Genomic DNA, 12369 nt, shown 5'->3' on the forward strand with positions numbered 1-12369 from the left:
CATTTATACAACTGTAAATCAACCGAGCACTGTGGGCGGGAGTGGAGAATCCGTCAGACCCTAACTTCTTTGGTAGCAAGTAGTAACGTGCCCAGGTGGTACAGCAGACTTGCTTTTGAAATAAAAAATACATGAGCTGTTTTTATTTATTTATTTAATTATTTAAAAAAGAATAGGCCCCGAAGTATGCTAAGCCCTTCTGGGTTTTAATGCTATTAGGTCTATATTTTATTCTGAATTAAAAGGGAAATTGTGGTTGTCTTGACTACTAAAAAAGCCCGTCCTACACACTGCTCTGAAGATGTGCATAATGTATTGGTTGAGAGGAAGGAAACTACCTCTAGTCAGCCTGTGTTCTCCAACTACAAACCTTGAAAGCAGCCTTTACGGTGACGCAGTCGGTTTAAGCAAGCCATCCAGCCCGCAACAATAGTTCAGCATTCAGTTATTGTGATGCATTTTATTTTCTCCAAACTCAGTTTGGCATGCAGCTAAAAATGTATTTTGTTTCTAGGCGATAGTGTATGAAGGCCAAGACAAGAACCCAGAAATGTGCAGAGTTCTTCTCACACATGAAATAATGTGCAGGTAAGAAAGACCCTGTTTCCAGTTAATTAGCAAGGAGAAGATGAATTTGTCTCTCAAAATCTAGGTTGGACCTGGAGCTATTTTAGGACTTAAATGTATCTTTCTTGTGTTAAACAATCCCAAAATAACAGAGTTCTGCTCATGTAATTAGCAGCAAAGTCTCAGTCATCATACCAGTTTTCAATTATTTATAAAGGTTTGTCCTTAGCAGTCGGCTACTGGTTTGCATTTAGACACCTTAGCATTAATGGGCCCAGAATATGTTTCCTCACCAAAAATAATAAAATAAACTGCAATCTTGTTAGCTGTAATTATCTAACCTCACAACCATAGCTGCACTAATAAAATGACAAAGCATTCTGTTGATGGCCCAGGTGGCTTTAATTCAGCCAGCTTCAGACTTGAAATTTATAGCTCTCTCTTCTTCCACTTAACGCAAACCTTCCTTGCAGTTTGTCTTTACTGGGGCTGCGCTTGTCAGTATGGGTTGCAGAATTGGTTAGCCCTCTGTTCAACTAGCAACATCAAAACACAGGGGACTTTTCTTGGTGATTTCCTAACTTGCCCCACTGTGGGTCTGCTCTCTTTTATAGGAACTTCTCCCCCCCCAGCGTTCCTTTCTGGGGCTGGCCCTTTAAATTTGGCAGAGCCAAGCAGTTGCTCTCCCTAAGGTGGCCATTTTAAAACTGGTGGCTGCCCCTGTCTCTTTTCTAGCTGGTAAAAATGCTTAACTCCTGTTTTCTCTGTCTTATTGCTAAGGAAATCTTTTCACAGAGTCCTTAGAACACGCTTATGACCCTGGCTTTGCAATCCCAGGGAAGTTAGCGGGTGTTTTGCCTGCTTGAAGAGTGCAGGAGCTACACAGTAGACAGTAGCAATGCTGAAAAGAATGAATTCTCCAGTGAGACACAGGGAATCTTGGCATGAGCTTGCTGTTAAGAGCAGTCATTTGAATGTGTGAAAAATGCATGCTCAGTACTTGCATGCATGGTGGCCTTTAAAAATATTTACTAAACAGTAGCAGTTTGGCCCAAATCCTGATGCCCGCTTCTGAGCGAATGAGCTTTGCTCCGGCTTTCCCTGTGGATCTGAGAGTGCCTGGGTAAAGTCTCCAGGTGGATTTTCCACCACCAGAGCCTACCTATTGGGTGGGCTTGGCCCATTGATCTGCACTGTTGCTAAGCCACTGGCTTCATCGTCAAGCCCAGATCTCTTCAGATGCAGTGTTCTGCCCCTGGCCATGGCACGTGGGGTAAGTGGATTAGGCCCTTTGCATGGCCAGTCTGTGGCTGGGACCCCTGTGCAGCGGAACAGCATTGATTCAGCTGTCTGTGAGGCTGCCTGCCGCCCTTTTAATAGGATTTGGCCCTTTAGCTTGCAACTCAGTTTTGCTAAAATACACGTTTTTCAAGTACATTTGAGATCATCAGTTGTAGCATGGAATGATGAGGCAAACTAAGGTCTGCAAGAGGTGCCTGGTGCTGCAGTTCCTGACTGCCGTTGTGATTTTGCTTTTCTGTGGACTCCCAGGCCATTCTCTGATCACAGATGGAAGCAGAGTCATGTCAGTAGCTGAGGGATCACCCTAAAATAAGTGGGCCCTGTTTGCACGGCTTGCTGTCTAGAGACCCAACAATGAACTGTACATACTAAATAAGGCCCCTGAGCTGCACAAGTGTCACTTTTTGCACATAAATAATCCTAGAACAACAATGGCACTGGTTACTTGATCGAAATTAAACACCCACTGGAGAGTTTGGAGGGTCAGTGTCCATATTTGCTGCTGTTACTGGATAATGGGCTGATCAGTTCTTAAATTCCAGGTGCTTTGGGCACGGATTGTCTGCCTATTTGTCTGTATGTACGCCTGATTAGGGCCTCTGGGTGGTACCACAATACAAATAATAATCATTCTACGTGGAGGACCTGACCATGCTGCCATTGAAGACACTAGCATGATGCCCCTTAACTTCCATTGGAGCAGAAGCAAATCCCCATTCTAAACCCAGCAGAGTGGCTTCATTTTTCTGCAGAGCCAGCGCCAGCAGAAATCTCACTCAATGCTCTTTGAAAGACCCCAAGAGCTCTGTGTAGTGCAAAAGCTTGTCTCTTTCCCCCACAGAAGTTGCTCCAATAAAAGATACTCCGTCGCCCACCTTGTCTCTGTTTGAGAGAGTAGGAATTATAGAGACTTTGATGCATTAATTTTCCTAGATGTACTTTTTTTAAAAATTGGAGAATATACACACAGCTAGATTTCAGCCAACAGACCAGCACATATTGACATCTAAGATTTACACTCATGTCAATATACTTTGACTGAAATAACATTTATTCTATTATTGGAATGCTGAAAAATATGACATTCAAATGCTGTCTTCCCTTCTATTAATGCAGTTTATGCTAAAGTTCTTAAAATTCATTGGCTCAAGCACTTTATTATGATTGTCTTCCTTTATCGCTAGTTGCTTTCTGTGTTTTTCAAAAATGCAAAGTACGGGTTAGAAAAAGAATTCTCAGACCATTGCAGGCAAATGTTACATGCCTGATAGGGAAAAACCAAATTCAAATTTCATACTGCAAATGTTAGAGATTACAATTTTCCTGGCAGCCCACAGATTTGTAAGGAGTGCTGTTTGTTTACCAGGCTGCTTGACCCTATTACACAAATCTGTCATCTATTGTGTTGCTAACACTCCTTTAAATTGCAAATCTGATGCTCTTTAGGGGACTCGAGGAAAAAAAAATCTCTCTCCATACCATTCTATTTCTCTTGATTTCTTGCCTGTTTTAAGTGGAAGTTGGGATGTGCTGAATTTGCACCAGGGGTGCAAATGCAGCCTCAATTATAAGCATAAAATTAGAGTCTGTTCCCCATTAATCAGCCCAGCTAATTGCTATGCACTACCATTAGCCATATGGTGTGAAAGACAGCTTGCTGTCCCTAAGATGAAATTTCTTCATTTCAGGCATGAAATAGTGTGGGCTCTATATTTTAAAATAGCTTGTTTTAGATATTTAATTCCTAAATAACTTTCTGCAGTGCTTTCTATCAAGACTAACTGCACAATAAAACTTTGCATTTATGTGACAAAAGTGGTTTATTTATAGTGTACTAAAACAATGGGGTGGATAAGACCAAGAATTCAAATGTACAGGAGAGACCCCTGACAATTGTAGAGAAAAGTGAGTGAGTTACATTTCAGGTGTTTGTTTATCTGTGGGGATTTCATTGTTCTTTGCAGATTACAAAATAAGGCTGTTCTTTTGGCTGACATGTTAATGGTTGGGAAGAATTCATTGACTCAGTGGAATTCATTATTGTTACAGGCAGCGCAGGTAGGGACGCCGATAGTTAGAATTGCCTGACACTTTCCTTTGTAAAACCCTGTTTTCAGTCGCTTCTAACTTTGGTGAAGTTGATTACTGTTCAGGCTTGAAATTCCCTCTGCATGGTAAATGGCTAAGGCTGTATTTTTGGGGAAGTTTAAGCTACTATGGCTGTGCCATTTCCAAGAATGAAGTTAGGGAAAATATGTTGTTTTGTCCATGTTAAAAAAAATATGACAGCTGTTGTGCTGAGAAACTCTACCATCTCCATGCTGTGGAGCAGGGACTTGAAATTAGGCAGCACGGTCGCCTTGATGTCAGACAGCTGCCTAGTGCCATCCCCATGAAAAACCACGCATATTTGGCTAAGTTATCAGCCTCTTGAAAAAACGCAGTTTGCACATGCTCAATAGAGACTTGTTGAAGTTTGGCATCAAAATCTCGGAAGATGCCCTCTGCACTGAGCATGCTCCAGCCCCTCACAGCAGCCCGGCTGCAGCTCCGCTCCCATCCCAGGTGGCAGCCCTGGCCCAAGCCTCTGCCCCCTTGCCTCTGCCCGTGTCCCCCACCCCTGAGCTGCAGCCCCATTCCTGACCCCAGCTCCGGGAGGGTTGAGGGGGCATGGACAGGGGTAAGGGCAGGTCTGACCCTCCAAAGTTTGGGGACGCTGCTCCAGAACAACTGAGCAGCTTCTGCGTGAGAATGCATGGATTGAGCAGGACTTTACCTGCAGTTGCTCCTCCTAGCTGCCAGGGGCAACCATGGTACTGGGTTCCAGGACTGAGAGAAGGGGGACTGTCTGTCCTGTGCTCTCAATAGAAACCCCCCCACACACACACACTCCTCACCAGAACCTGGAATCCAAACCCATTATTCCTGAATCTCAACGTTGTGTTGCTGTGAATCCCACTGCCAAAGTGTGTGTCTCCATCTCCCTCTGGTGGCAGGTCCATGCTGAAGATAACAGCTTTCTACTGCTACCAGTTTTTCTGTTAGCTCAAGGGGCTGTGGACTGTGTGGTGGATCTCAGGATCCCCACCCTGCTGATGACCCATGTCAGGTGCAGAGTGGGGAATGAGGCCAAGCCCCTGCCTTCTCCCCATCCCCTTTAGGGACATGGGCGTCCCCTAGGAACCATAGAGGGACTAGTCTTTGTGCTCCCAAGTGCAGGGACTGTCATGTCAGGAGGCCCTTCCATGGCGTGTGCAATGGGAGGAGGCTCCCTGTATGCTGCTCCCGTCCCCTTCCAACCGCACAAGGGCCAGTCACAGCCTGGGCCTAGGCCAGGCAAACATCATCGATGATGTTGGCCAACAGCTCAAGGGAGGGAGCATATAGGTGGTTGGTGTGAAGAAGGCAGGAAGGATTGTGGGAGGAAGTAGGCTATACGGAGGGGAGAGATGGTACCTGGTGGATGGGAAGCAGGAGGCTGGTCTGGACGTGAAGAGAGCAGCATCCGTCTGATATAGAGAAGGAGAAGAAAGCAAAAGGAGCAGAAAGAGCTAGATGAGAAGGGTACATTAGCATACTCTCTCTTTCCTGTATTCAGGTCAGATTTGGTTGAGAGCCTCTTGGTGGCTTCCTTTTTAATGCATGTTAAATCAGAGAGAGATGCAACCATCAGTCTCTGGGTACCACTTCAGAATGGGCACTGGCATTCTTGCATGGTGCTTGAGTTTACACGTGCCCAAATATGCCAGCATTACCGAAAGGCCTAATGCAAGCTGCCTGGCCACTGTCCCATGTGGACCTTCTCGAGAGGTCAGCAGGGGGAAAAGTTGAACCTCCATGCACACTATGTTTCCTCTTGGTTCTTCATAAGAAAAGCATGTTTGAAAAGTGACCCGGAAGGGAGGAAAAAATTGGGATTGAGCCCTTTCCCCGCATTCATTATGGTGATAAAGAAAAGTATTTCTTTTATTTTTTTAAAAAACAACCCTTTTCTTTGGTACTTTTTAACCTTGGAAGCATCAAGAATGTCAAGTCTCACCTTCCCTGTTTTAACTAGAGGATTTCTTGGAGGACTCAGAGAAGAGTATTGAGAGCTTTCTTGGTTCTTAGCTGAAGGGATGAGGGAGGTGGATATTTAGCACAGACAGTTGTCTTCCCAAGTGTTAATTAGCTATTCACAAAACTCAGAGTGTTTGAATCAGACTGAATACAAAAATCACTTCTCATGTCAGTTTATGAGGTTTCAAACTGACGCTTTCTGTGATGTCTTAATTCTCCAGTTGTCCATAGAAAAACCAGGATTAGACAATGCTTGAATTTCTACTGTAAAAAACAAGCAGGGGAAAAAACCACTTAAACCCCAGCATTTTGGCCCTACCTTGTATTTCATTAAGCTGCAAGGAAAAGGGCACAGACTCTTTATTTTTCACCTTCACATAATACACAAGGCTGCATTCGTCCACCCTACTCCTCTTTACGGGTACCTTACTGCTCAAGAAGCTCTGTTCAATGGCCACTCAATAAGGAAGGCAGTGTTTCCCAGACTTTTGAAAGGGAGCTTCCCTGCAAGGAAATGAAACCATTCCATTCCCCCTTTAGCCTTAGTATGTGTTAATCCTCCCCATCTTAATTTATGCATCTTCACTCCACCTTGGCTTGTTCTTTACAGGGGTTCTTTTCAGGGGGTGTGTCCCAACACTAGAGTGAGGTGTTTGGCCCTGATCCAGGAACTTGTTTCATGTGGACAGGCCCCTCTTGGGTAATGTGTGGACACTGGCATCTGCCCATGTGGATCGGCTTCTAGGGTTGGGGCCTTGAACAGCATAAGTAAGAGTGGCAGATTCTGGCCCCGGGGGCCAGGTTTTGATACCCGCACATTCAGTGCCAGCTTGCTCTAGGAATAATCCTTTTGGAGTTGATGGGGCTACTCACGGGATAAGGTTCTTCTAAACTTCAGTGAGAATGCCAGAATCTGGCCCTGCTTCACGTTGGTCACAAGAACTATGTGTCTTAACTTGTGCCAGCTATGCTTCTAATTAAAATTTAATCATTTAAAAATATTAGTGGTTTTTATTACTTTGTTTTTGGGTAAATTTTGCCATCCCACATATGCTAGCTAAATTTCCTTTTATAAACAAAAAAAGGGGGAAAAAAGGCCCCAGGACCTATGAGCTTATTTTATTCCTTCCTAAATTCTGATATATTTTGTGTGCCAAGGCTTTTAATTTTGTTGGTGAATCAGTTATGGGGTTGTACTGTGGAATGATACAGCTTTTTGGGCTGTCCTAAACAATGTGACTTGCACAGAATTGAACATCCCTCAAATGCATTACCTGTGAAAAGTTTCAGTCCTGAATAGTTGCCTTGAAGCTTTGACAGTGAAAAGCATTATGTCTTTTTTTCCTCTTCAAAACTTTTTTTTTCCTGTTGGAAACCACATTTCAACAGGCTGGGTTTGTAAAGCCCCCCCCCTTTTTTTTTGGTGTTTGTTATTTTTAGTGTGGCTAGTGGCTGTCTTGCTAGTCTTGGTGGGTTACTGTACATTATTCGCTCTATTGTTCAGAGCATAAGAGAACCTTTGTCATACTCCCAGCAGAGCTATTTATATAGTGTGGCATTTCTAATGACTGCTTCCTGCGCTGGTGTTCTTCCACATTCTGCAGGAACAAAATAGTCCCTCTTCGATGAAGTAAGAGTAGCCTACCAGTAATTCCTACCAGTACCCTAACCCTGAATGTTGAAATTGAAAATAGAAGTGACGTACAATTTACAGTTTTCTTCAGTTCCACCCAGAGCATAGCTGGCACTTACAGAAAGGTTTGTTGTATGTGGTGAGGCTTGTCGGTCCCAGTCAGTTCGGGTGGCCAGATAGCAGGCGTGAAAAATCGGGACAGGGTTCGGGGAGATTATCGGCACCAAGATAAGACAAAGCTCTGAATATCAGGGCTGTCCCTATAAAATCAGGACATATGATCACCCCACAGTCAGTAAGTCTGCCAGATGCAGAGGGGCCATCTAGGTACAAACTAGGCGTAATATAGGCAGAGCCATCCCTAGGGTATGGCGAATTGGGGCAACTGCTCTGGGCCCTGCACTTTGGGGGGCCCCTGTGGGCCGGCGTGATTAGCTGGCGCGGTCAGTCCCAGAAATGACCGGTCACCCCTGAAAGCAACGGAGTCGTCACTTCTGCCCTGGGCCTTGCACCCCCCTGGGAGGGCCCTGAATATAGGGGACCCCAGCCCTAGATCCACACACAGACAGGTTCCTCCATGAACAGATCTCCACCCCCTGGCATGACAGGAAAGCCTAGTAACCGCTATGGCATTGTAAGCTCGGGCACTGCTGAGGGCACGGTAGGGATCTGTGTCAGGGCTGAGGAATGAGGGGCAGGCCGGGGCTGGGGCTGCACGGTTGCCCTGGTTGCACAGAGACAAAGTGCCCCTACGGCCCGGGGCTGTGTTCTTTTACTTCTTTTACTCCCTTATTAAGGGGAGTCACGGGGGAGGGGTTGTAAGGGGGAATCCTTGGTGGGTGGATATTTATGTCCTGCCATCAGGGAGGTGAAGGAAGTGGGTAAGAATCTGATTGGTTACATGGGACTGCTCATGAGAGTAAGGGCTTTGAGGTTTGGTTCCCAGGAAAGTCCGTATCCATCTCTAACTAGTTATGTCCTGGAGAATTTTCTGCCCTAAGTGGAAGTGGGTATATATTGTGTGAGAGATCATGTGTGATATTTTAATGAGTCAGGCTCTTAATAGACAATAACCCCTGACGAAATCATCACAAACAACAACTTAACTCTCTTTGGAAACTGAGCCATCTTAGTTCCTTAGTTCAAAAGAATCCAAGTCTCAAGGTCAGCAATGGAGCAATTCTTTGGTAGAGGGAGCTTACGTTTCACATGCCTGCTTTGTCTCTGACCTAATACAGGGCACCAGCCGGCAGCACTGTGCTTTCCATAGTACTGTTAGCAATCATTAAAATTCTCTGAAAACTTAGAGAAACAGATACACTCAAGCATAAAAATCATCAGCCAATGGCGTTTCTGGTTTAGCTTCCCTGCTAACAACAGTATTTTAAAAGGGGAAAATATTGTGCTGGGAATTTCTGCTTCCCCTAGAAACCAGTAGTATAATATGAGCACCAGCCCAGATGTTAAAATTATGTACACTGGAAAAATAGCCCACTCTTGTTACTGGTCTTGATATATGTGTATTGGCCCTGTGAAAAGGGGTAGACCACGCTCCCCATTTGAAGTGATCCCTGAACTATTGTTCCTGAAAGCAGGCAAAACCCCTTTCTCTTTATGTTTGCCGTTACTAACCAGCTGTGCAAGAAGTTAAACATAGTAATTAACCCATATGTGACCCACTAAATTCGACTGATTTCCAGACAGGGACAGAATGGTAACTCTAGCTTGCAATTTGAACCTCCTGTGTTCGTAATGATGATTTTACAGTGTAATGGTTGCACTAAATCCTCTCACTTTTGCTCTGTAGCCGGTGTTGTGACAAGAAAAGCTGTGGCAACAGAAATGAGACTCCATCAGATCCAGTGATAATTGACAGGTAAGGACCGCTATTGTTTCCTTCAATTTTATTTTATTCCTCATTATAATGAAACACCTGCACTGTGTTGCTAATGGGAAAGGGGCTATGTGTATATATATGGATGAAATTTTGTTGTTGATACCGAATTCGTTGCGCTGTGCAATTGTGATTCCCGTGGAAGGGCCATATGGAATGTAACTGTGAGACCTGCTCTTTGGAATGCTCTAGTTTTTGTATCTGATTCATGTTCATAAAGGGGATATTTTTCTTGCTGACTTTCTGTGGCCCAATTCACATGCTGTGCCAGGGAAGCTTCAGGAATAAAATAATAGTTTGTGATTTATGGAATGTGGTTGGGTGCTTATAAATATTTAACTTTTATTTGAAAAATGTTTGAATCATTATCACTTTTAGCTACAGTAGTTCTATTGGATGCAATCCATCTACATTTTAAGGTTTTTATTTATGCATAAGAACAGTTTAAAAAAATCTGCAAACTAAGATTTTCTCCAGTTATTTTCTTTGGTTGGAGTGCTATTTTGACTATATTGTCAGTTGATTAATTCATTTTGCCTGTCTTAATTATTGTGTTTTTAAACAGATCCATATTACTAATCTGACATGACCAAGTAAATCACTGTAGAACGATAAATCTGTTTTAGTTGTTCTGAGCAATTTGCAGTCTATTTGCAAATTATGCAAAGTTGTAGCCAAATAATCATTTTTATATTTTAATTATTGAAATTCATTGTACGGAAACATATATGATAAACAGTTTATTATGTGGCATTACTCTGCGAGAGTTAAATGGCCATGAAGGACTGAAACTGTCTGTCATCAAACAGGGAAAGCAATACCGTGCAGTAATCGGTGAATACAGGGACCCTGAAGGGAAACTAACCTATACTCAGAGAAGGCAGAGTATAGAGTATAGTTCTTCTTTGTCTTATTGTCTGAGTTAATGTTCGCTATATTAAGTTCAAAATACCTTCTGTGCTGGAGTGTCCATTTTTATGAAAAAAGGTAAAGAGTCAGATCTGTTCAGCACCACATCAAAACAGAATTATATAAAAGAGAACATAGCAGAGAGGCACCACTTGGCACTGTGCTTAGGCAATCTTTCAGGTTTATGTCTTGTTTGAGTTTGTTCAGCAAGCGCATTCTTTGGCAGCTTAGAGAAAACGTTTTGGTTAGTTACAATATCTAATCTTGAGATCGTTTTAATCTCCGAACATATATATTTTAACTATGCCTCCGTTCACCTGATATTAGAATTAGGTAACACCAGGGGAAGTAAAAGAACACATATAAAAACACATCTCTGTAGAGATATCTCTAAGTAGGCTGCAGAGTTGAACAGTATAAAATAGGGTGTTAAAGTGGCATTTTGAGCCACATGAAAGCTACAAAATTCACATGCATTTTTCATTGTACTGAAAAATGAAATGTTAAGATGCTAATACCTGGTTTACAGAAATATTTTGTTTAACGATCCAATATGCAGAGGCAGAGCTGTTAGTTGCAACTCATTTAAACTGTGAACCCTACAGATTTTCAGCAGCTTTAAGGGAAAAAAAACAACAAACCAATTATATGAAAAAATGGATTTAACTTCCTAGTAGTGATCAAATTAGCAGTATTTACTTAAACTGATACAAAACTTGCAATTTTGAACACCAGGTTTAAAAAACAAGTTGAATGCTGTTTAGATTATAATATAAATCTTACCTCACCACCCGCACTGAACCCCCTTTTGCTTGTGAATGGGTTAAGCTTTTAAGTTCTTCACTTGGTTTTAAATTGTGACTTTGATACCGAAGGTTGATATGACTGTGGTTTGAATAACATTTGATTTTGACCTGTTCCTGTGGGTTGCAATGGGATAAGAAATTTGACTCAGCAGTGCTGTAATTAGCCTTCCCTGTGTTTTTGAAACAGGATTGTGTTACCTGGATCGCATTAGTGTGGCTATTGTTGCTGCTTTGCATCTGTCCCAGTAGGGTACTTAAAACCTTTTCTTGGCCCTGGCTAGCTCAGACAATTTAGGCCAAATAAGTACGTGCTTTATACAGTTAGTGGCTTTAGTGATGTTTCTTGTGACATTTATCCTATTCATTTTTTCCCCTTTTGGTTTGAAAAGTATAAAGACATCTAGATGGAGCTGCTATAGCTTAAGAGGAGTACTTTAACAATTGTTGTAAAAAAAAGTCTTCACAAGTCAGAACGTGTGTTTAGTTGCGCTTGTTGTCACTTCTGCATGCATTAAATCTTAAACTATTGTGTCAATTGAGATGCAAAACCATATTTAGCTATTTTTATTTGCATGTGAGCTTGCAGAATTCATTTGACGTTTGGGCTGAAGCACTCCCACATGCCTTGCAGTCTGATAAAGCCTTATCTTTGAATTTAATCTGACTTTAACACAGAATCACCACTTAAACTCTTACCGTTTTTTAGACAGCCATACTTATATGAAAAACCCTGCCCTGTTCTTCCCCGTGACTGTCTTTTTGATTGGTTATTCAAGAAAGCCATTTGTGGGATACAGATAGAGCAGTCTTTATGGCTACAAAGTTAACATGTACAATCAACTTAAAAGTTAGATTTTTTTTTACTAGATATTTAAGAAATATGGACTGTACCTTTTTATTTACTTAAAAGTGTGGTTAAAAATTTCAGTAGGTGCATGTGAGAACAGTCCAGAAAATTACTTTATATTTTAGTCTATTATAAAAGTGAACTATAGAAATTTAGCGTCCTTCTCTTCTCTGAAGAGAGGTATAAATCTATTATTGTTATAGACCAGTCATCTCAAGGAAGCTCCTGGAAAAAACAGTGGAATTATCTTTTTAGAATTGCCTGTATACTTGATCACTAACTCAGCTTTACATGTATCTAAGTGAAGCTCTATCACCAAGAACTAATTGTAAAAGGGGTATTATTGTCACAA

The 12369-nt window shown here is 42.3% G+C and overlaps 1 protein-coding gene across 9 annotated transcripts in view; it reads left to right on the forward strand.

Moving 5' to 3' along the window:
- The window catches only part of EBF1 (EBF transcription factor 1), a 330802-nt gene that overhangs the window by 14515 nt on the left and 303918 nt on the right, over positions 1-12369 (forward strand). For all 9 annotated transcript variants that reach the window (XM_048861294.2, XM_048861296.2, XM_048861300.2 and 6 more), the window contains exons 5-6: positions 515-588; positions 9369-9437. In XM_048861294.2, coding sequence (XP_048717251.1) covers positions 515-588; positions 9369-9437 — 143 coding nt within the window. The remainder of the gene's footprint in view (positions 1-514; positions 589-9368; positions 9438-12369) is intronic.

The sequence above is a fragment of the Caretta caretta genome, chromosome 8, assembly GCF_965140235.1.
Source record: "Caretta caretta isolate rCarCar2 chromosome 8, rCarCar1.hap1, whole genome shotgun sequence".
Lineage (NCBI taxonomy): Eukaryota > Metazoa > Chordata > Testudines > Cheloniidae > Caretta > Caretta caretta.